Source organism: Anabrus simplex, chromosome 2 (genome assembly GCF_040414725.1).
Source record: "Anabrus simplex isolate iqAnaSimp1 chromosome 2, ASM4041472v1, whole genome shotgun sequence".
NCBI classification, from domain to species: Eukaryota; Metazoa; Arthropoda; class Insecta; order Orthoptera; family Tettigoniidae; genus Anabrus; species Anabrus simplex.
The window spans coordinates 336,744,840-336,770,112 of NC_090266.1; the positions used below are offsets into that span (position 1 = coordinate 336,744,840).

Genomic DNA, 25,273 nt, shown 5'->3' on the forward strand with positions numbered 1-25,273 from the left:
GGAGTTGCTCACAATCTTGTAAATTATTTATTGTAAATTATTTATTACTCAATACAGTATAACATCATCCGCAAAAAGCCTCATCTCTGATTCCAGTTCTTTGCTCATATCATTTATATACATAAGAAAACATTAAGGTCGAATAATGCTGCTTTGAGGAATTCCCCTCATAATGATTACAGGATCAGATAATGCTTCACCTACTCTAATTCTGTGAGTTCTAGTTTCTAGAAATATAGCCATCCATTCAGTGGAATAATCTTTCCTAAACCCCACTGCATTTTATAAAGTTTAGATTTCTAAGTGTCAGATCTGGGAATGTAAATGGGCCATTACAAATATTTCTTGGAATAGTTAAAAATGGTCAGGGGCATGCAGCTGTGAGCTTGCATCCAGGAGATAGTGGGTTTGAATCCCACTGTCGGCAGCCCTGAAGATGGTTTTCTGTGGTTTCCCATTTTCACACCAGGCAAATGCTGGGGCTGTACCTTAAGGCCTCGGCCGCTTCATTTCAACTCCTAGGCCTTTCTTATCCCATCGTCGCCATAAGACTTATCTGTGTCGGTGCGATGTAAAGCAACTAGCAAAAAAAAGTTAAAGTTAAAAATGGGTCGATACAAACATTTCTTTGAATCGAGATTGTGAGTGACGAGCAGGTGAAAGGGACAGTTGGATTGAAGAGAGATGGAGGTATAGCACTGCTATGAGGGTGGATCAAATATAAACGGGGATAATTTTTTAAATTGTATGGCATGAGCTAAAAAGAAAATACTCGTATAGAGATCACTTTTCTACATAGTGTCCTGCCTCCCATACACATTTTCTCCATCGGATTGGTAAGTTTTTGATGCTGTCCTGATAGAAAGAAGAGGGACATATGCGGAGCCAGTTTCACACCAACTCTTCTACACTTGCATCATCATCATCATCGAAGTGCTGTCCTCCTAGGTCTTATTTGAGTGGTCCAAACAAATGGTAGTCGCAGAGCAATAAATCTGGATTGTACGGAGTGTGTTCCAGAAGTGTCCAGTGAATTTCCTCCAGTCTTTCCTGCATTAAAGCGGCAGTATGCAGCCTTGCATTGTTATGGAGAAGAATGAAGTTTCAGATCGGTTGCCGGCGTCGCTTGTTGCGATACGCATCTTTTGCTTCATCCAAAAGGCGACAGCCCTTTGTTCGTGAAGAAAATCCACCAGCAAATTGCCCACGGAGTCCCAGAAAACAGTTGCAAGCACTTTTCTAGCAGATGGGCATCTTTTGGTCTTGACTGGACCAGCTTCGCCTCTTCATCACCACTCCATGCTTGCTTGCTTGCTTGCTTTGACTCTGGGGTGTAATGTTGCACCTAAGTTTCATCACAAGTCACAATACGATGGTTGAGGAGACGAGAAACCCACCTGGCAGACAATTTTCTGAAATGGGAGTTCATCTCGGATGACGGTTTGAACACTTCCGTAACTTATTCCTTCGGCTAAAAAAATTGTTTGTTCGCCTATCTTCACCAATAATGTCACGAATGGCAACAATGTTGTCTGCAGTGATGCTTGTCTGCGGTCTCCTTTCGTGAGGTTCATTTTCCACAGCTTCTCTACCTGCCACAAATTTTTTAGCCCACTCATACACTCGAGTCTGCGAAAGCGTTTCTTCCCCAACCTGTGCGCAGAGTCGTCTCAAAATTTCGGGAGGTTTGGTGCCCTCTTTTTCGAGAAATTTGATAATGATACGTTGCGCAACAGACATGCACATCTTGCTCGCTCATGGTGTACTGAAGCATCCCAGCTCTCCACCGTTGTTCGCGTGCGCAAACCTCTCCTCCCGACACCCTCACAAACATCCTGGCAAAGCGCTGCCTCAGAATTATTAATAACAGCAGCAGTACACCCAAATTCCTGTTTATATTTGATCCTCCTTCGTATTATGTACTTAGAAAGGTGTGGATAGGGGCTGCAGGGATAAGCAGGTGTAGTGACTGTTCCTCGCAAAAGCTGATCTGCAACTTGTGTTAAGTTACTTTTGTATCCTAATACTCCAACCTAATATTACAGTGCAATGAATACACAGGAACATGATCCTGGAAAGTAACCATTTGTCCTATCCCTAGTGGGCAGGTACCGTATCCTGTTCGAAGGTTGTGCTAACCCAACATGGCCCCAGCATGGTTTTCTGGTAAACTTCGGCAGAGGTTTCCACCAGGGCTTTTGGGGCATCATGTGTGTCCTCTTCCGAATTACCAGTCATCCAAAACTGGAATAAAAGGTTATTCTATTCTATACAGAAGAATCTTGAAAGGATAAATTATCATAACATGAGGATATTAAGGCAGAGCAAATTTGGAGTTTATCATCAAAATTAGGTCAGCATATATTAAATTGTAATATAATTAAACACAATAGTGCAAGTCAATTTTGATTCGGTTAAGGAAACAGCATGATAAAAGAAAATGTGTACAACTAAAAACAGAATTTAAAACACTCACTGAATAGAGCACAATAGATAAGAGGGACATAGTATTTTGCACAGATTACAGTTATTCCCACATCCATTGGTATTGTTACATGGTAGCTCCTTTTGCTACTTCCAGGAAGGGGCTAGTGACTCAGATGACCTGGGATCTCCCAGCCGGCTTGTGGGGTGGGGCCGGCCTTTTCGTGTATTGTTCTCGTCGGAACATTGCTTGCGATAGTCTTCTTCTTGTAAGTCTTCTTGTCGGACACATTTCATCCAGTCCTCTGTAGTTACTCAATGGCATCATGCAGCAGTTTAAAATCTTGGATATTCAATGGGAGTGTTCTACCTCTAGCCATCTCACAAAAATTCTGGCTCAGATCACCCGAGCTGAAAAAGGGAGCTAGCCGCGGACCGTCAGTGTTGGGCTCCTTGGTGGAGTCGGTGTGAGACTCGGTGTGCTGGGGTCGGTGGCTTGGCTGAGGGCATCAGAGGTGTTGGCTGTCACTAGTGTCCCACCAAGGTTTGAACCATTAGCTGTTATTGTGGTGTCTGGTGTTAGAGAGACCAGTGAGTGGGGGGCTGTAGACGATGGAACAGAAGACTGTGTTGTGTGTTCGTGTATTTCTGTGGACTGAGGCTCGGCGTGAGTCAGCGAGGGAAGCCGCTTTTACAAGTGTGAGGATAAATGGACCTGTGTTAATGTACGCTTTTGTGAGTATCGTCCTGCTGTTGAATACTGTTGAGCTGTTTAGTTGTTCACTGCATGTGACTCTGTGAATTACTGGACTGTCTGTGGTGTCGAACCAACAAACGGTCATCGTGCGTAGAGTGGCCCGTAGCCCTGCGTTCAGATCCAGCAGTCTACACACAGCTGCTGCATGAGGTGAGTGGACTTGGGGAAGTGAGAGTAAGGATTAACCGTTCACACATATAGCAATGGGCTGGACTGCCTGCTGTTCCGTAAGGAAGAGGGACTTGTAAATAGACTGTGATTAGTAAGTGTGGCTATTCATAGCTGATTGGAATTGTGGGTGTGTGTGTATACAGTATATGCATGTGTGCATTTATCGGGTCATCCTATAATAACTTAGAGTAATGAAACTGATGGAATTTTATTCGTAACAGTATTGATGGTACAACAGAGAAGCAATTCTTCCTTTACTCGTAATGGGAGTCTGAGTCACTAGAAGAACTGTCATCGGAACTATCTTCTGTCAGACGTATTGCAACTGGTTCAATGGCCACATTACAAACACATTGCTTGCGATAGTCTTCTTCTTGTAAGTCTTCTGCTTGTCGGACACATTTAATCCAGTCCTCTGTAGTTACTCAATGGCGTCATGCAGCAGTTTAAAATCTGCTATTTTAAAAGTTTTGTTGCGATCAGCTACTTCACCTTTGACGTGCGCCCAGATCAGTTCTATTGGGTTTCATACCTGCGAACTTTTACGGTTTATCCATAAAATTTACGGAAATTGCAGCATTTTACAGTTTCACGGATGGACGGTGTCATTTTACAACTTCGTGGACGAAAATTTGAAACGTTGACAACCGATAATCACTCCTCTTCTGTACAATCCATTATTTGCATGGGTCGATGGCACATCCACGATATTCGATAACTCATTCTCTGGTATGATTGGTATTTTAAAAAGTGTGATGTTTGTGTCGTTATTGGAATTGAATTTAAAGCCGGGATAAGTTCTTCCGTGTGAATCTTAGGTGTCGACAGACTCTGCTCCGTAAATTCTTTGTTCCGCTCCGTTCGCTTCTTGTGATTTAACCCATATTATTTTACCACGTGAGTGTTGTTCTTTGTTCACCAAGTTGGGGTTCCCTGAATCTTTTGGCCTTTTAGGGTATGATATATTTTAATGAAGTGGTTGAGTTTTCGTGGTATAACTTCGTGCTTCGCAGTTTCGTGTATTCGTTGGACTAATTACATTGGTTCCACTGTGTGGGTTTACCGCTGTTAGTGAAGCCCATTAAATTATAAAGAAGAATTACATTCGTTCCATGTGTGTGTATGCTTTTTACCATGTGCATATTCTTTGTTCACGAGGTTGGCATCATGTTCATTTAATGGTTTAAGACTTTGTGTGCTTTGACATGTTTTAATGAAGTGTTTGACTGCCTTGAGTGTTTGTTATAATTTTATGTGACGTTCAGTGATCCAGGTTCTAAATATAGAGACATTTGTTCTTGGACATTTTCATACACGGTATTCCTATTATAGATTATCATGAATAAATCCAACAAGAAACAGTACTTCCAGAAATTTAAAGAATCATATTCTGTTGATTTTCTGTGCATACTAAAATCAAGAAAGGGAGAAAAATTTGCCTTTTGCACAGTATGTGGGTGTGATATTAATATTGCACATGGTGGAAGAAACGATTTAAGTAATCACGTGAAGTGCGGTAAACACTTAAATTACGTTAAATCGAAAGAAGATAACATGAAAATCAACATTTTTTTTTTTTTTGCCAAGTCTGGAAACGTTGGCAGGACCGTAATTAGGGCCGAGTGTCTTTTTACTTCCTTTTTGGTGAAACACAATGTGCCCTTAAGTATGGCTGATCATGCTGGTGCTTTATTTAAGATGATGTTTCCCACATGAGAAGTTGCAAAGAAATACAGCTGTGGTTGCACGAAAAAGACTTGCATTGTAAATAACATGGCAAAAAATGCATCATCTGAAGTTAAGTGCCTTCAGAACGGACCATTTTCTTTGGCAACAGATGGAAGCAGTGATACGAATGTAAAGTTGTATCCTATTGTTGTTACAAGTTTATTAAGCTCAAAATTGTCAAAAGCTCCTCATTGCTAGAAGTTGAGTACAACTTGATTCAAAATCAAAGAAGTGATGATGAGTTATCTACTGGCATTCAGACTTCGAACATGTGAATGATCTCCAGGATCATCGGTGGGAAACTACTTTTGTACTGTCTGTGACTACATCAACAAGTTTCCAGTCAAGGATGATGTGTTAAAGCATGCTCAAGTTGCTAGGTTAGACAAAATTGAAGAGGCACAGTTTTCTTCCATTCGTTTTTTCTTGGAAATTTTTTTTATCGTGTTATGCAACAAAGAGAATGAAACTACAGACGAGGTGGTGAATGAGCTTCAGAGGCAGTTCACAGCTCTTCGGGTAGATGCCACTTTGGCTGCAGATCAAGATGCTGCAAGTGATTCCAGTTGGGCACAAATATCAAGAATTCGTGGAGCCGGTGGACTTCTTAAGTATAACCGAATTTCTAGAGTAATGCTTTCTATTCTGACCATACCCCATAGCAGTGCAGAATGTGAATGTGTTTTCAGCCTTGTGAAGAAAAATAGAACAGAGACGAGATCATCCATGTTCATTGAATCTTCGGAGTCTATTTCTATTATGAAGACCAGGAGTTCTGGTCCCTGTTATGACAACATTTTCTCAAGACTTTTTGCACGAAGCTAAAAGGCCACAACTATGACTTTGAAGTCTAACTAGCGTGTGATTTACTGTGTGTATTATATTTTTATTGCCTGTGTATGTTAAGAAAGTTTTATTGTGTAAAGCCTTTTTCAGTTATCCCATATGTGCTTCATTTATCAAGGAAGTCCTGTTATGTAAGCTCCCAACTAATATTCACCACGCCTGATGCTGTTTAACATGGATTTCTTCTTGATTGTTATGTTAATCTACAAATCATTGGCTTATGATGTAAGTAGGTATGATTTCATTGAAGTATCCTGCTTAAAGCATGAATTATTGTATTTTGTAGCCTAGAAGTCTTATTATTTTCGTCAAGCCAGGGTATGTAAAAAATCATTAGATTTTTTTGTCGCGTGTGAGTTTTACTTGTAGCCCTTTTCAAAAATTGGCAGGTATGGGGTTGTATTGAGCGTGGTATGGAGGCAAACGAATGACCTCGTGACCCATTTCTTGTGCTATCTTGTCCTTGAGTGTCTGCCTTCTTCCAGTTTGAATGTGGGATTCTGTTTGCATGAACGGAGTGATAACTGGTATTGTCCATTATAACAATGGAGCTTTCTTCCAGTAACATTAGAAAGTCAACAAACCACTCCTTGAATAATGTAGTGTTCATTTCAGTGTGATAATCCAAATTTAGCGAGTGTAACTTCACCAATTTACACTCCTTCAGAAATACTGTTCCAGCTGATCCAACATGAAGTACGATGATCCAACCTCCCCTTCCCGCTAGCACCTTTAGTCCACCTTGCTTGTGCGAATCTTGCCAAATCATTTTCTAGGTGTGATTTTGATTCACAGAGTTTTCATCTAAATAAAATATAGGTCCACCAAGAGCATCATTCTTCACAGCATTCATTTTACAGAGGAATATTGTGTGTGCACAAGCTATATACAGTTGAACCTGCTTTATACGTAACCCTGTTCTGCGTAATTCATATTTGTACGTAATTTCCTTTAGGTCCCAGCAAAACGAAATTTAAAAGCGTGTTAATTAAACCTTATTTATACGTAATCCGCTTATACATAATTCGCAGTTATACGTATTAAGTGTCAGTGAAATATAACAGAGTTTTGCGTAATTGTAATGAGCATGTGCTTTTTTAAAAGAAACTACTGTATTAACGAAGTTTCCTCTTTGTCGGCGTAGGCAGAAGTAGAGCGGTCTGGTTTTGGTGTTGAAACAGAAAACACAGAGTTTCGCCAAGAGACATTGTTGACCCTTTCTTACTGGCCGCTTAACAAAGGCCAACCGAGCGAGTCCCCTTCGCTCTCTATCTTGCTCCTTCTCTAACTTCGTCGTTTTTGATCTTCACAATGCCGCCAAAGATTAAGATACATTACAAGCAAAGTCGGCGGTTTTGGTGCGGGAATAAAAGAAAATACAGTAAATTTGTTTGAATATGAGAATTTCTTTCGTGGGAAAATGTAAAATGTCCACGTTGCCGGTTTCTGGCGTTTACTGTTGAACAGTTTTGTCATTCATTTGCTTTTGATTAGCCATGGAGAACAGAAAGGGGAAAAGTTATACCCTAGATGGAAAAGCAAAGTTTATACAAGAAGTGGACGCTAATCCACGCAAAACAAAAACTGAAATTGCTTCATACTTAGGGATTGCTGTGTACAGTCATCAGTAAGAGAAACACTATTTTGGATCAGTTCTTAAAACTGGATTGAAAATCACCAAAACACAGCCGTCAACAGGAAGGAAGTTTAGATTTGGAGAAAGCACTTTTCACATGGTTCCAGCAAAAGTGGGCTGCAGCTCTACCAATTAGTGGCGACATGCTGAAGGCAATGGCGATAGATTTAGCTAAAATGATGAGCATCACTACTGATTTCAAGGCTTCATCAGGATGGTTGCAAGGATTTAAAGATCGTCATGGAATCACAGGGAGAACAATTTGCAGTGACTCAAAAGCTGTGGACGACGTCACGGTGCAACACTGGAAAGAAGAGGTTCTTCTGTGTATCATAAGCGATTATCAGCCTCCAAATATCTACAGTTGTGATGAGACAGACCTATTCTACAACCTCCTCCCTAATAAAACACCGAGCTCGATAGCTGCAGTCGCTTAAGTGCGGCCAGTATCCAGTATTCGGGAGATAGTAGGTTCGAACCCCATTGTCGGCAGTCCTGAAAATGGTTTTCCGTGGTTTCCCGTTTTCACACCAGGCAAATGCTGGGGCTGTACCTTAATTAAGGCCACGGCCGCTTCCTTCCCACTCCTGGCCCCTTCCTGTCCCATCGTCGCCATAAGACATATGTGTCGGTGCGATGTAAAGCAACTAGCAAAAAAACCTAATAAAACGTTAGGAGAAAAAGTGACTCGTGCCATGGAGGGAAGAAAAGTAAAATTCGTGTAACAGTACTTCTTGCCACCAATTCAGATGGATCTGACAAACTTCCTCCACTTGTGATAGGAAAACCGAAGAATCCGAGGTGTTTTAAGGGTGCGAAAACTAAAGGTGCGGAATCTGAATCCAACAGAAATTCTTGGATGACTATGCCTCTAATGGAACAGTGGTTGAAAAAACTAGACATTAAAATTAAAAAGAAACAGAAGAAGATCTTTCTTATGGATCGATGTGCAGCACATCCACCTCAAATCGTTCTGGAGAATGCCAGAGTGGAATTTTTCCCTCCTAACTCTACCAGTGTTCTACAACCACTTGATTTTAGCATCATTTCACATTTCAAAGTGCATTATAGAAAAATGCTGGTTTAACATTTAATAACACTGAGTGATGCAGGAAATGAACCTCTCTCCATTAATTTGCTACAAGCCATGGACTTTATTTCGGATGCCTGGAAGCAGGTGTCATCCTCCACAATCAGCAACTGTTTCCGTAAAGCTGGAGTCTTACTAGAAGAGGCTGCCTCTCATGATGATTATGGAGACGAAGGTTTGTCTCGCAATGTGCTAATGCTACCGGAGTGTGTAGAATTAGATACTTTTGTGCATTTCGATGATAATCTGGCTGTATGTGGAGAACTACCGGATGAAGAGATTATTGCTGATGTATGCCAACAACGTGGTGGTGATGGATGGACAAACTATAAGCGATAGTGACAGTGATGGAAATGGAAATAACGACATGAATCTTGAAACACATGAACTGAGTGAAGTGTTAAGTATAATCGATGTGTGTAGGCGTTACATCAGTGTGAAAAGTTGTAGTGAAAATGCATTGAATGCATTACTATGTTTGCAAAAGGAAATTTATTCTCTTAATGCAAGGAAAGTGAAACAAGCCAAACTATCTGATTTCTTTAAGGCTGGACCAAGTTCAAAATAATATTTTCTTCCTTACCGTATTTGTTATTTGCAAGGATTTACACATGTAGGTATATTCCATTGCATTTTCAGTAAATATGTGATGTACTGTGTAAGTCTGATTTCTAAGTAATTCTGAGTTAAAAGTAGTTTTTATCTCTTCCCCTTGATATACGTATAAGTCAGGTTCAACTGTATCTTTTCCATCAAAAACCTTCCTCAGTCATTGCACTTTCTTTACCTAAAACCCATACTTTTTAAGATACGTAACACAGACTTCTTTTGAACCCTGAAAGTTAATTTGTTCAAGTAAATCGAGTCTGCCCTTTTTGGCCGTTGGATACTCTCCACGATCATAAAATCTAAAGACAGATTTATGTCCTACATATTTAACGAAATCATCTGATCGGTTACTTTCTTTTCTCTTTTAAAGTGCTTCCGCTGTGTATTAAAGTGGGGCTCATTTCCTTTAGCATTATCTGTAGCGCTCTTAATGTTCTGAACAGTAGTTTTACCAACTCCACATGCATCTCCAGACAGTTTTTGAACTTACTTGAAATTTACAGTGTTTAAAATGTCTGGATTTTCACCCAAAATTTGGAAAAATCTGTACATTTGTGCAATAATACTTTTAGACTATTTATTGATGTCTTTCTTGCCGAGTCATTTTCCTGGCCTTCCCAGCGATAGCGTATGAGGAACATCCTCATTATCACCATCAGAATTACATATACTAGAAAACAAGCTTTTTAAGATCACTGCTGTCAAGCAACTACACGTTCTCGCATCTTAAATAAAGCAGGCAGCTGAAGGTGTGGTGGAAAACTCTAATGAGCCGGTAACGTTAGTGGTAGTTATCCGCGGGAGTGAAAGGGCTTGACTGTCACCATATCAACTGCTAGGGCTCTCTCCTTCTAGATCAGGGGTTTCCAAAAGGCAGCCCGCGGGTCGCATGTGGCCCGCGAAGTAAATTTTGCGGCCCGCAAGAGCACTGTAAGAAATAATGTGAAGAAAAGTCACAAAAATATTTAATAGCTCGTTCAAAAATGTATTAATTTTTATACACCTTATAGACCCAAGTCAAAACTAATTATTCTTTAATACTAGTTCCTCTTTTCAAGTATTCACTTGTTCTGAACAGATTATTTTTTATTTTAAAACATTTAAAATCCGAATTTAAAGTAATAATGTTGTTATTTTTGCGTCCCAGTGATTACTCTTTATGTTTTTCGGAGACACCGAGGTGTCAAAATTTTGTCCCGCAGGAGTTCTTTTACATGGCAATAAATCTGCCGACACGAGGCTGACGTACTTGAGCATCTTTAAGTACCACTGGACTGAGCCAGGATCGAACCTGCCAAGCTGGGTTCAGAAGGCCGGCGCCTCAACCGTCTCGGCCACTCAGCCCGGCTCCAAATTTCACTCTTTTATGCAATTTTAAAATAATGTTTTAAGCAGTTAAAATTATCAAACCCTCCTTTCAATTGAACTATACATATTATTTCATAATGGTGCTTCTGTACTATTTGCAGATTTTTACGAAAATTGGCTTATTCAAGTGCGGCCCGCGAACATGACTAAGGTTTCCAAAATGGCCCTCGAGCCCTTACAAATTGGAAACCCCTGTTCTAGATGCTGACTGAAGAAAACTGTCAGTTTGTACATTCATAAACCATGCCATACCAATGGCAATCAGAGTATGTGCATTAATAATACATTTACAAGCATATATGCAACTTCCTTTGCTCTTTCAGTTCACAGTGTTTTATTTTTGTGGTATTCAATTGCTTCATTAACATTCAATAACAGTATTCTCATAACCATTGATTTTGTTGTTTTCTATTTCAGAATAGTATGGTTGTTCATTATGAAAACAACTCTCCTTTTCTTACCATCACCAATTTGGAGCGTGTGATTGAAGTATCACATTGGGGAAACATTGCTGTTGAGGAAATAGTGGATATACAACACACCGGTGCCATTTTAAAAGGCCCATTCTCTCGCTATGAATACCAAAGGGAGGCTCACAGTGGCTTATCCAGTATTAAATCTTTCAAGGTAAGATCTTTTGTCATTAATTAACCATGGAGTAGTAGCTCTGTCTTGGGATGGTTCTCTCATTGTGTGTTATCTGGAAACAATAATAACCATGACCATCACCACTACATTAAGGCTATATTCTTAACCATCTTCTAGTATATAGAATATTTCCATGTACTCTGTATCTGAAATGTAGGAGCACATGTGACAAAAAGTGCGATAACTAATAATAATTGAACAAAGTTCGGTGTAAAAAGTGATGAATAGTAGTGTGTAAAATAACTTTAAAGGTTTTACTAACAGTTCTTTTTTTTTTTGTTGATATGTTAAACATGGCATTATGGTTAAGCCTGTGCCTTATGGAAATAAAGCATTCACATACCTGCCAACCCTTCCGACTTACCCGGAAACTTTCCGATTTTCAGATTTATTTTTACTTCCTATTTTTTTACCAATGTAACCTCCAGTACGGTCAATACTCTTCCTCTAGGATGAAGGATAAATTCTTATGTGCTTGTGTAATTTATGCAATCTCATTTTCAAGCGTAATTATTTGATGCTTTATTTTGGAGTGTATTGTGTTTCCCGGCTCAACACAGCAGTGTTTGTTGCATTACAGCTGGTGATTCGGCAATTGTCCTGTAAGCAAGAGAGGTTAGCGCACGAAAGCGACTCAGTTAATCGGGATGAAAGAATGAGTTTGTTATTGGGTGGTTTGCACGCTGTTAACATTGTGTCTGTGTGTAGTTTCATTGAAGTTGTAGGCCATTCGTTTTTCTTGCGTTTCTGTGCTTCCCCCCCCTGTCAAATTCTTATGTTAGTAATGTATGAGACATATTGAATTGTTTTGTATTTGTCAGTTTAGCGTATTTCGGTGCATCATTTTAATGAGTTGAACATATTTCAGGGAATTGTGTCGGTGACAGTTTCTGGTATTTTCTCTTCACATTATGACCAAAAAATATAACAAACGTTATCTCCAAGTGTTCAGAGATACCTATAAATTTCCGTTCATTTTACAGTGTAATAAAGGAAACTATTATACATTTTGTTGCGTGTGTCAGTGTGATATAGATATTATTCGTATGTCAGAAATGAGAATGATTAGGTACAGTTTCTTGTAACCATTTTTGTTTTCCTAGCTTGAGGTTTTAAATTTAATGATTAATTCTCATTGTAACTGTAGATATATATGCCTTTTATCATGTCCCTTTTCTTTTTTCCACCTAGACCATGGCGCAATACATGTAATGAAATCCAAGAATTAAAAAAACCTTCCCATTTTTGATTTCCAAAGGTTGGCAGGTATGCATTCAGATTCCAATAGTTTGAAGAATTTTATAACTGTGAGGTTTTTCAGTCTGTTGAAACTAATTCAATATAGTATTAATTTAGAAAATTCCTGAGAAGGGAAACATTAACAGATTATACCTGAAAAAGATGCTGTTAATTAAAAACAGAATGACATGTTTCACAGTTGAAAGAACATCAGATTCTATCAAATCACACTTAAAAGAAAATAATTATGCATTGATGCATATTATTAAGAAATGTAAAAGCTTTTTATGTTTAAATTCTGTTTAGACCCTGTAATCCTTGAAAATATTCTATCTTAATGGGGTGCTCCAGTAATACCTCTCTTTTTACTAGTCCAGGAAAGAGTGCAGGGTGGTGCAATGCTCTGTCATAGGTCTGAGGTCAGCTGCCTAGTTTGTTACACCATGCTCTGGTAATATTGACTTCCGTGGAGCTGTACTTTATCCCCTTCTATTCAGCTGTGCTCTTGACAACGTATTAGAGAAAATGAAAAATGCAGGGAATAGACAGCATATGAATGGGATATGAGAACTGAGGAATTGACGTTGACTGTTGTAGTGTGTAGTTGTAGTAGTTGTGGGCAAAATAAAACTGACCCAGAAAATGTTTACAATAGGACTGATGCAGAATTGACCCTTGTTAATGAACATCACAGAAGGTGCTGGAAATGACCTCATCTGAAGAAATGAAAAACTGAGGATACAAATGTTCTGACTCTACTTCACTAAAAAAACCATCGGCAGAATTCAACACGCCAAGGTGGATGCTTTAACGCATGCACAACAGTAAATTTGTACGGATACAGATGCAGGTCCGTTTTAGTAACGGTTTGACACAACCATCTTTTAATTCCCACTTGCACAAATAAACGGCATTGAGATTTTGTTTGAATTCGTTCCAGGCTTTCCTACTCTCAAGCTATGTTTTCTGGTGTTCAAACCCTTTTTTTTTATATAGTTACAGTTTTTATTCACTACAGAGTCCATTTCACACCATTATGCCACTAAGTTTTGCATTGGTCTTTGCTGGAGGTTTTCCAAAAACACTTCCAGCCTTAAACTCTTGTGCAAACAGTTCCACATAGGTTTTCCATGAATTGTGCTTTGCATAACACTCAAGAATGAACACGTGCTGTTTTATCATGAGCACTGTTTGGTGTTGCATGCAACTGGTCACTAATCATGTCTGCTCCTCTGACATACTCACATGCAATGGTACAGCTATGTACTCGACAGAGTATGCGGGAGATGTGCAGATGTATGACAGCAGTCGATTGGTGCATCAAAATCATGGTTTCCATCATTTCCTGTGGTAGGCAGTTCTCCTGTTCATGAACAAGGGTCAATTCTGCATCATTCTTATAAATATTTTCTGGGCCAATTTTATTTTGCCCACCCTGTATTAAGTAGTTAGTTACACATCTTTCCACAAACGAAATGTTAAAATAGTATTTTACACTAAAAAAATATGAAGTGAATACCAAAGCAGTAAGTGTACAGCAACAATGTCAGGGACGAGCCTACTTCTTTTTCTGTCACTTAAGAGTCCTGCTGTGCTAAACAGCACCTCAGAAAATTCTGTTACTGGTGGTATACATATTTCACGGCTGGGTTTCGCAGCTTTGGAAACCTTGTCTATGTTTCCCAGTAATCATAAACACTTGAAAGGGTTATAATCTTCTGAAGTGATAACTGACAATGAAATTGTCATTTTCTTGCATAATGCTGTCACAACTACCACATACCAGGCGATTTTGCTGGCTCCAGAGAATGGGTAATCTGAAATAAAGTGTTTTAAAAAACGTTTACTAATTTTAGCGAAAATTTAAGTGCAACCTATAATTGTACCAATGATTTGAATGCACAGCATTTTAAAATGGAGTTACAAGCATACCTTTTCAGTTGCAGATTCAGGACCCTTCTGTCGAATAGCATGTTGCAGCAGTTTGTCTCAACAACATTGCGATGATACGTATTTAGTTATTTTCAATGCCGTTATACCAAGCAGGTTGGTCATACGGTTAGGATCACGCAGCTGTGAGCTTGCATTCAGGAGATAGTGGGTTCGAATCCCACCATTGGCAGCCCTGAAGATGGTTTTCTGTGTTTCTTTTTTCACATCAGGCCAATGCCTGGGTCTGTGCCTTGATGATGATGGTTTAAATGGGCCTAACATGTAGGTCATCGGCCGTAGTGTACTTCAAGGCCATGTCTGCTTCCTTCCCAAGCTTAGGCCTTTCCCGTCACTCAATAACCAAAAACCTTCAATGTGTTAGTGCGACACTAAACAAGTAGCAAATAAAAATTCAGTGCCTTCATACTGCATATTTCCTGCATCTAGTACTGTAAGGATGAGATCGGCACATGTGAATACAAAGGTTCTGTTCTTATACTTTTCAGCATACGAAGTGTTGAATTATGTTGTGTAGGTTCATCTTGAATCAGGCAGTGATGTGGTAGAGTAAGATGTTTCTGTGCAGCTTTCAGAATCTTTGTGGATTTTGAGGCATGTTTGAAACTTTCTATTGATTTTCTAGATAACACAATGAGATTCTCAATACTGTGCATTGAAAGTTCCCTCTTTCAGAACAAGTTGTATATTCCGCCCACGGCAAATGCGGAAATGATAACTTTGTACATGTACATGCAAATGTTAAGAGTTGTAATTCTCCGCGACATGTAGAACGGCCAACAGACCGCATTAGTGTTGTTACAGGCCTGGTAGGGTATGTAAGGGGTATGAACAGCATGAGATTTTGAGTGATCACTGTGAAGGACATGGAGATGCCATGTACTCCTGTGAGATAGCATTATCAGCACCTGACAGTTTGAAAGGGGCCTCATTGTGGGTCTCCATTTGGCATTCTGGCCGAATCGTGCAATATCCAGATTTAAAAGGCATTGGAATGAGACAGTGGCCTGATGTTGGACTGCATGGGAATGGGAGGGCAGGCATACTCAATGTTAAGGTTCTGGTTGACCACGTCTGACCGCCATAAGGGAGGATCACCATATTTTGCACCAAGCGCACCGTAGCCCGTTCACATCTGTGCCTGCTATCCGAGAAAAAGTAATGGACTCCCTGCAACATTTCGTCAACCCGTACCATTCATCACAGACTAGCACCAGCTGGACTAGGAAATTACAGTCCCATGCATAGGCTGCCGTTAACACCACAACACAAATGGCTGCATTTGGACTGGTGTCATGATCTTAAGCATTGACTGCTAATGAATGGGTGTCACATTGTGTTCAATGGTGAATCACGGTTCTGCTCTACCCCGGATGTCCATACTCTGCGAGTATGTCGGCAACCTGGGGAGAGGTCCTATTCTTCTATTGTTTTAGAGAGGCACAGCAGTGTTACTCCTGGCAACATGGTGTGGGGAGCCATCAGGTATGACTTGAGGTCATGGTTGGTAGTGATTGGGAGAACTCTGACGGCACAACGGTATGTCATGGACATCGTGTGTCCTTGTGTGTTACCTCTTGTGACAGTATCATGGCATTTTCAACAGAACATTTCTTGTCCACACAAGGTACAGTACATGTCTCTATGACCCGTCTGTGTGATGTCAAGATACTCCCGTGGACAGCAAGATTCCCCAATCCGTCCCCAATAGAACGTGTGGGACCAGCTCAGAACTCTGCCCCAGTGCCAGTATCCAAGATATCAGGGTTCAGTTTCAATAGTTGTGAGCCAGCTTGCTTCAGGAAAGGATACAACAGCTTTATGACACCCTTCCTAACCGAATCAGTGCATGCATCCAGGTCAGAGGGGGTGCAACTTCAAAATAAGTGGTCTAGTGCTGCCAGTTCCTTTGTAAATTTGACTTGATTTTTTAATCCCTTAAATATCACATACCCTCTCAACACCTAATGTTTCATTTAGTTTCCTCCTCCCCTTCTGGGTGCTTCAATTTTTTTGTCAGGCAGTGTATGCTGAAATTTACAGTCCTGGCCTACAAAGTGAACGGTGATACTTGGGTGGCAGTTGGTTGCTGTTGGTATCCACAAATGTTGTAACAGCTATGCTGTCTGCATTTCAGAGCTCATCTTTTACTCTTGTTTTTACTTCTTGATACAGTTCTGGGAGGATGTAATTTGATATGTGCTTACAAGTAGATATATCTAGGTTCAGCGTGCTGAATCAGCTGCTTTTAAATCCTTTATCTTCTACATTGCTAAATAGCTGGTTGCCTTTTTGTATCATGTAAGCTATTTTCAATTACCTTGATTGATTATCTCTTGGCTTAAATTTAGATTTACTGTCCAGAAAAGATGAGAGTAGGCTAGCTAATATTTGTGTTCTGTGATGTTGACAATAACTAGGATATTCAACTCAAAATGGAATGAATGGGCACAGGCTATTCCACTGCCATTTCTTCACTTGTTATAATTCCACTGTATCAAATATTTTTGTTAGGATGCTCGTGTTCAGTAAAAATAATTTTATGAACTGATGTAATGTGCTTCTTCAGGTTGCTAGTGTAGAGAGTTTTTCCTCATCGCAAGAAACTCTTTTTCCAAATTTGGCAAATGGCATGGTTATCACGGACAGGTTCCGATTGAAAATAGTTCCTCACTTCTCGTATTATCCAATAGTGTTAGATTACAAAAAAACACCTTGGCAGAAGTGTCTGCTTGTTCAGTATCATCTGTTGCACATCCTCCCAAACGTACATTATTTGTATACACAATTTCCGCCTTGCTGGATAGTTGACGGCCAGCGAGATTGTCAACTAAACCACCACCATCATCTTCGTCACCTGAATCTTCATCAGATGGTACGTTCACTTCGGGCGGTTAGATGAATATTCCCTTCACAATTTCCTCTTCACTGTCATCAGCCTCCAAAATATCGAGGACTTCCTTTAGAGTTATGTCCCTGCAAAAAATCAGGACATGTGTAAAGAAAGCAGGCTATTTACAGTCTAAACGTACTTTTACCTATATTATGGACTAATATAAATGTCTGATACATTCGCAACTACCGTAGGTATGTTTTCAAGCAACGTTATTGAGATGTAGAAGCGAGGGTTAGGGCACAGATATGCCGTAAAACAACATATAATAGCGGTGGGAGTAGGATAAATAACTTTTAAAATGTTAAAACAGAGACCCCTGATAATATTCTCGTAAACTCCTAGCTCATTACATGTGTGATATTTTATGAAATCGAAAGCCACCGCTAGAGCCTAGCATGTTCGTACGATCACGCTGAAAATTCTTGGCATATAATATAGTAGTAAGAACATTTTTCCTCTTGGAGATTATCTAGCATTCAATATGATTTATATAAAATATATCGGTGCAGTTTTCATGGGCTAATATGTGTGAACAGGACTAGAAAACAATTACTTGAAGCACGCATCTGTTGTTGACCCTCACAGAGGCACACTCCAACTCACAATGCAATAATGCCGCCAGTGGAGAACTACCGGTATAACATATCGATCAGGCTGAGTTGCCAGATGTACGTCAAAGAGAATAAAACTATAATTATTAGATTAAACCCGAAGGATTTGAAAATATACAATATTATATAAGGCATTGCGATGCGTGATCATATGATCACGCACGGCGTTAATGGGTTAAGGATCTTCCGGATTTCTCTTTTCGAAAGTTGGCACATATGTCATTAGCTTCTCAAGTGTGGTTGGTGTCAGGAAGGGTATCTGGCCATAAAAACATGGCATATAATTTCGTCTCGCCTCATCCCCGACCCTGTAGCAGGAAATGGGACTATGCGGTAGATATACATACCTGATACTGTATTTTGAAACATATCAGTTGAGATATGTGTTCCTAGCAACCATTTTAAAATGTGCTACTTCTGGCAGTTTGACAGTATTTATTTACAGTTTTAGTATTCTCTTAACATACTATCGAAAATGTATCTAGCTCATCTGTAGTAGTATCTTTTGATATTGATACCTCTTGTGACTCGAGTAAATTCTCCCTGAAGTATTGTAGACACATTATTCATTGCTGAAAATCCAGGGTTCCACTGTAGAATTTTTTGGTGAGCTTGAGTGAATAGGCTGCACCGGCTGGTCCTGGTATTTTTTTCTTCAAAATGGAGTCCACAACTTCTATTGCAACGATGCCGACTCAACACGCTCAATAGCTACAGGAAGACCAGCAAACTGTGCCCTAATGAAGAAAAGTGAAACAGCGTTCTTGTTTGGGAGAGCTGTTTTTTCCTTCGCTAAGTAGAGTGCCTCATTGACATCAAAAGAATTTATAACATTTTTAATGTCTTCAAAGTGATTGACATGGTATACGGCTGCATTGAGCCATGTCTCCCAATGAGTGATGATAGGTTTGGGAGGAAGATGAGTTTGAGGCAACATTTCCTTCAATGTGAGAATGCGGGTAGGAACTTTAAGGAACACCTTTTTCTTTTTCAGAGAAGAAACAATACTGTTTACTCCTGGAAAATTATTTCTAACCTCGTTAGCCAATTTGTGTAAGCCATGGGCTATGCAAGTTGGTTCCATGCTCACCAGCTTTGATATATATATATGCCACACTGTCACTCAGAAGAAGTAAAAACTTGTCATCTTGTTTTTCTCTTGGACAAAGAATGCGAAAAGCGTCTCAGGCGGTGAAAGCTATGGTGCTATGTTTAGTTTTTTTTTTTTTTTTTCAGCATCTTGCACAGTATAATATAAGGTTTACCAGGCTCTGTGGCATCTAATTTACCTACCACAACGTTTGCGATATGATCACAACTATCTGTGGTCTCGTCCACCGAAAGCCAGATGTAACGATCACCTATATCACCTCTTATGTCTACTACGATAGTTTTCTGATACAGTTTTTCCAAATAACTTTTTCTCAACATGGATTCGTCTGGTATTTTACGGCAAATGATGTCCTCAAGAAATTTCTTCAACACAGGATTGTGTAGTGCATTCCACGGTACATTTTCCAAAACCAGCGCTTCATATAAATGGATATTAAAATTATCCACTGAAGTGCCAGGAAAACTGCAAATTACTGGCTGGTGCGATGGAAAAAAACTCCCTTTTTTTATAGCAATGTTGCTGATATGTCCTGTAGATTCCTTGTGCTGTACAGAATGTGATTTTTGGTCACATACCACCTGAAGAAATACATAAATAAAATAATTATAGTTTATTGTAGACACAAAGTATGTACTATTCGCTCAACTTTTCATTTTGTGTGGACTCCGTAGTACTATTACTCATCTGAGGTTTGCTTTGCAGCATTCGTCTTACGAGATTCGTACCATAATATTTTGTCGGCGGTTGCAGAGTGGGGGACGGCTCCGCACCAAGACCAACCAACCAAGCAGAGGAGGGGTGGTCACGGCTCTGTCGTGGGTCTACACCTCTGCATTCGCAAGACGCATAGGGGATGGTTCCCACCGTCGACTGTCCTGAAAATGGTTTTCCGTGGTTTCCCATTCACCAGCACTAAGGCGAATGCCGAGATAGTTCCTAGTATAATTTCGTATGGCTATTTCTAGCCGAGTGCAGCCCTTGTAAGGCAGACCCTCCGATGAGGGTGGGCGGCATCTGCCATGCGTATGTAACTTCGTGTAATTGTGGTGGAGGATAGTGTTATGTGTCGTTTGAGAGTTGCAGGGATGTTGGGGACAGCACAAACTCCCAGCTCCCGGGCCATTGGAATTAACCAATGAAGGTTAAAATCCCCGACCCGGCTGGGAATCAAACCCTGGACCCTCTGAACTGAAGGCCAGTACGCTGACCATTCAGCCAACGAGTCGGACAGTTCCTAGTATAGGCCATGGCCGCCAACCCTCTCACCTTCTCCGCACATCTCTTTCACTGTCACAAATCTCCTGCCTGAGAGATGGCGCCACCATCCAAGAGGCCCGTCTCCCCCTTTAGGGGAGGAATGAAAACATTTTAGTAGTAGTAATATAATATTTATGTTAACTCATAATTTTCTATAAAAGTTGCTTTTCATTACAGTAATGGGGATTTTTTTTATTAGAGGTATGTTAAATAATTCCTTACCTGCTTTTAGCAGACTTGACAAAATATAATTTTGCCATCTGTAGTGAAGTCCGGATCGTTACCAATCCACTGACGAATCAAACAACTTAGAGATGAGTTGCCGTTAGGCATCGTTACTTCTGAGATGCGTAAGCTTCAAGTATTGATTTATACGGAAAATTAATTTTAGTCTGTCGTACAGTACTGTGTATAGAACTAAACAGTGAACAGTGCAGTAGCTGGTTGTAGTCAATCATATACAATGAGATGCACTGAAGCTGGCAAGTGAGGCGGGCTTGTACCTACTAGATACAGGTCAGTGAACACCAGAGGTCTGCTTCTTGATTTGTGCTGAACCCCGGTGGAATAGTATTGTATCACGTTTCGCTCGCACAAGTTATACTTACAAACCACTTCCAGTTCCAAAAATTTTTCTTTGAGAGCGGGTTTTTTAAAGCTCCTAACATGCTATTGTAGGTAGCTTTTTTGTGAGCTTCCGGGTATATTGAATTTTGTTTAATGGTGTTAGCCGTGTAAGTTGGTTTCCGGTAAATTTTAAATGCCAGATGATTTTTCTTAAGATGCGATAGTGTTATGTCTAAACAATTAAGCGAGTTATTGTTCCCCATTTCCATAGTGAATTTAATATTCTGATCTAAACTGTTGAGTAGTTCTGTAATTTCATTTTCTTCGTTAACGCTAGCACATCGTTTACGTAACGTGACCAGTATTTTATAGCTTTGGTTTTATTTATGGTGTTTGTGTGTTCTAAGTGGTCCATATACATGTTCGCCAAAATATTCGAGGACGGTGCTCCCATAGGTAAACCTGTCTGCTGGTAGATTTTATTCTCAAAAATGAAATAATTATTACTTAAAGATCATTTTAATAAGCTTACGAACTCATCTATTTCACCAATGCTTAATTTACTGAATTTGGTTCAATTATTCCATATCAGATTTATAGTGATTTTAACAGGGATATTGGCATACATATTGATGGCATCAAATGAAAGGGTCTTGTGGTGTTCTGGTACCTTTATATGTTTTATTCCTTCACAAAGTTCTATGGAGGTCTTTATCGTTGTTTGCTTGGTAGTGAAAATGTTTACTAAGGAAATTTTGAATAAATTGAGAATTTGTACATCGGGCTACCCCTAAAATTGATAATAGGTCTTATAGGGGTGTTAGCCATATGATTTTTGGGTAATGATTTCACTATGGGTAACCTAGGGTTCATGCAGTGAGTTTTTTCTTTTCAAATTCATTGAAAAGGAAAGTACTGTTATTGACTATGATTTTAATTCTTTTTCCAGGTTATTTAAGGGATTTATCTTGATTATGTCAAAGTTATTTTCCACGAAAAACAAATGCGTTTTATTTTTGTAAAATTTTGTAATCAATACGGATTCAACAATGAGATTCATAGTCTGTAATGATGTAGGAGTGTTTTATGATTGTCATGGATATATTTTTAACCAATAATATAGTGTTTTGTCATGGAAACTGGTATTTTGTCTCATAGATATGGTTTTCCTTAATAATACAACTTGTTTTGCTATAAAAACTAGTATTTTGTCATGGACATACTTTTCTTACACAATACAGTGTGTTTCACAAGAAAATCTGGTATTTTTTTTCATGGACATGTTTTTCCTTAATACCGTATTTACCTGTGTAATTATCCTCCCTTTTTTACTATTTTTTCCAAGCTCAAAAGTGCGGACTGAAAATTATGCGAATCTAAATTTAAAATGGAAATGAAAAAGTTGAACATCATCTTCATCCATTCCCTTTTCCAGATTCTCTCTGGGTAAGGGTAGTGTACCAAAACCCTCCACCTTACTCGATTTTTCCACCATTCCGCTTATAGTACTTAATTGCTGTAGACTCCTCTATTTGCAATACAGTCCACAACATAGGTCCCCCATCTCATTCTAGGCCGTCCCCTTGGCCTCTTTCCAGCCTCTCTATCCATGAATGTTCTCTTTGGTATTCTCTCTCCTGGCATTCTCATCATGTCTCCAAACCATTTTAGCTTTGCTCTATCAATCTCTTCTTGAAATTTACACACTCCCACGCTTCTCCTTATTTCCTCATTTCGTATTCTATCTCGTCTTGTCTTTCCCTGTATGTTCCTCAAGAACCTCATTTCAGCTGTTTGTATCTTACTTTGGTTCCGCTTAGTCAGCGTCCAGGCTGCTGAAGCATAGGTTGGTATAGGTTTATAATGGGACAGGTATAAAACCTTTTTGCACTTCATTGGCACATCTTTGTTCCATACAATGTCTCGCACACTGGTAGAATCTTGCAGACTGCTGTATCCTTAAATCAATTTCTCCACCCAAATTTCCATCTTGTGACATCATGCTGCCAAAATATTTAAGTTTTCACTACTTCCAGAGATTCATTTCCTATTTTTATCATTCCCCTGGATTCTCTGTTGCCTCTCATCATGATCAAAGTCTTGCTTTTCGCGGTACTAATCTTCATTCCAAAATTTATCTCCTCATTCCATGAATCATCTTGTCTGTACTTTTCATTATCTCCCCAAACTACAATGTCATCAGCAAAGACCATAGACTTTACTTGCTCACCCATCATCTTCTCCTTGATATTATGTAGAATTCTATCCTTGGTAAGGGTGAGAATATACTTCTGTCTTAAGCCTGTCTCAACTCTTAACCATTCAGTTTGACCCACTTTGGTTCTAACACACCTTTTGCAATTTTGGTACAATATTATTACCATCTGCATTGTTCCATTCCCAATCTGTGCCTGTGTCTATGTTTTTCATACGATACCAAATTCCTTGGGACACTGTCGTATGCCTTTTCAATATCTAGAAACATTACTACAATGTCCTTTCCATATTCCCAATACCTTTCCATCATTTGACGCAATGTAAATATTGGGTCAAATGTGGACCGGCCTTTTCTGAATCCGTACTGGTGTACTGGCAATTTTCCCTCTACTCTGTCTCTTATTCGTTTATCCAAGATTCTTTCAAGGATTCTAGCTGTATGAGGTATCAGTGTCACTCCTCTGTAATTTTCACATTGCTTCCTGTCTCCTTTCTTGAAAGTTGGTATTATGACCCCTTTCGTCGACTATTTTGGAACCTTCTTTTCTCTCCATATCACTCTGAAGAGAGTATACAACCACTGTAGACCAACTGCTCCTGCTGCTATGATCATTTCTATGGTGACCTCGTCAGTTCCAGCTGCCTTGCCTCGTTTCATTCCTTTAGTGGCACACTCAATGTCACTTAGTTTTCCTTATCTTCCATCTGCACTAAATCTGGTTCTTCTATTTCTCCTTGTACCGAGATATTTTGCACGTTGTAAAGCTGTTCAAACTATTTTCCCCACCTCTGTAATATATCCTGCTTCTGTGTCATCACTTCCTCCTGTTCATTTTTAATGAAGTTAGCACCTTCACCTTGGTTTTACTTCTTTTTAACCCACTGGAATAAGACCTTTTTTGCTTCCGGTTGTATTTTCTTGCAGAGATTCAGTGTAGTTTTGCCAGCATTTCTTTTTCTCTTCTTGAACCGCCTTGGAGCATTCCTTCTTTCAGTGCCTGTATTCTGTTTTACATTCTGTTCTGTTTCTCAGCCATCTTTTCCAAGCTTGTTTCTTCCTTTTATATTTTTTACCCTGTCATTCCACCAGGGCGTTTCTTGATCTTTCTTCCTTCCTGATACTCTTCCACAGGTCTTATGTTCTGACTCCACCATGACTGTTTTAAAGTATGCCCATTCTTCTTCGACACTTCCGATGTCTTCCTTAGGTATACTTGTTTTAATGTGTGTCTGGAACTCTTCATTTGTTTCCTTCTCCTGCAATTTCCACACCCTTAGCTTTCTCTGCTTAATCTCGGTCATCTTTTGTATCTTTCCCATCTTTAACTTAGCTATCACAACTCTGTGATCTCCCTCTAAATATTCACTTGGGAAGGCTGTTACATCCACCAACATTTTCCTGTTACCGTTCCTCAACCAAAATGTAATCTATCAGAGTTTTGATTTTGTTATCCCAACTATATCTTGTTATCTTCTGACTGTTTTTCTTTCAAAACTATGTGTTACCAATAATCAGCTCATTTCTTCTACAAAAGTCTACCAAAATACCTCCAGCCTTGTTTCTCTTCCCATATCCAAATAGACCTATAATCTCATCTCCTTTTCCTTCCTGACCTACTTGAGCATTCATGTCTCCTATGATCACAACTTGTTTGTCCTGTATATGGCCTTCCAGATATTCAAGGTATTCCTCTAGATCCGTATCTGTATTTCATGTTTGTGGAGCGTACCCTTGAATTATATCTGTAACACCAGTTTCAAGTCTCAATCTGACCTTAATCAACCTGTCATTTATAATTTCCACCAATTCTAGGAATTCCTTTAGGTCTTCTCTAATTATGAGACCTACATCATTTTTGGCTTCTCTTCCTCCACTATAGTAAAGGTGTATCCTTTCTTTAGTTTCTTCTCACCTTTTTCTTTCTGTTTGGTCTCACTGATTCCCAGCAATGCTATATCTTTGTCAAACAAAAATTCCACAATTTCTTACACTTTCCCTGTTAGTGTCACTACATTGATGGTCGCTATCTTGATATATTTGGTTTAACATAATTACCTTAATTTAGTTACAAAATTTATTTAGGCCTAAAAATAGTACAAACTAATCAAAAATATGTTTGTTTTTTACAACTTTCTTTATGTCTT

The 25,273-nt window shown here is 39.4% G+C and overlaps 1 protein-coding gene across 1 annotated transcript in view; it reads left to right on the top strand.

The window, feature by feature from the left end:
* LOC136864121 (dolichyl-diphosphooligosaccharide--protein glycosyltransferase subunit 1) overlaps positions 1 to 25,273 on the top strand; it is a 271,291-nt gene that overhangs the window by 82,481 nt on the left and 163,537 nt on the right. Inside the window, exon 4 of the mRNA XM_067140725.2 lies at positions 11,047 to 11,256. Within this exon, the coding sequence (XP_066996826.2) occupies positions 11,047 to 11,256 (210 nt within the window). The remainder of the gene's footprint in view (positions 1 to 11,046; positions 11,257 to 25,273) is intronic.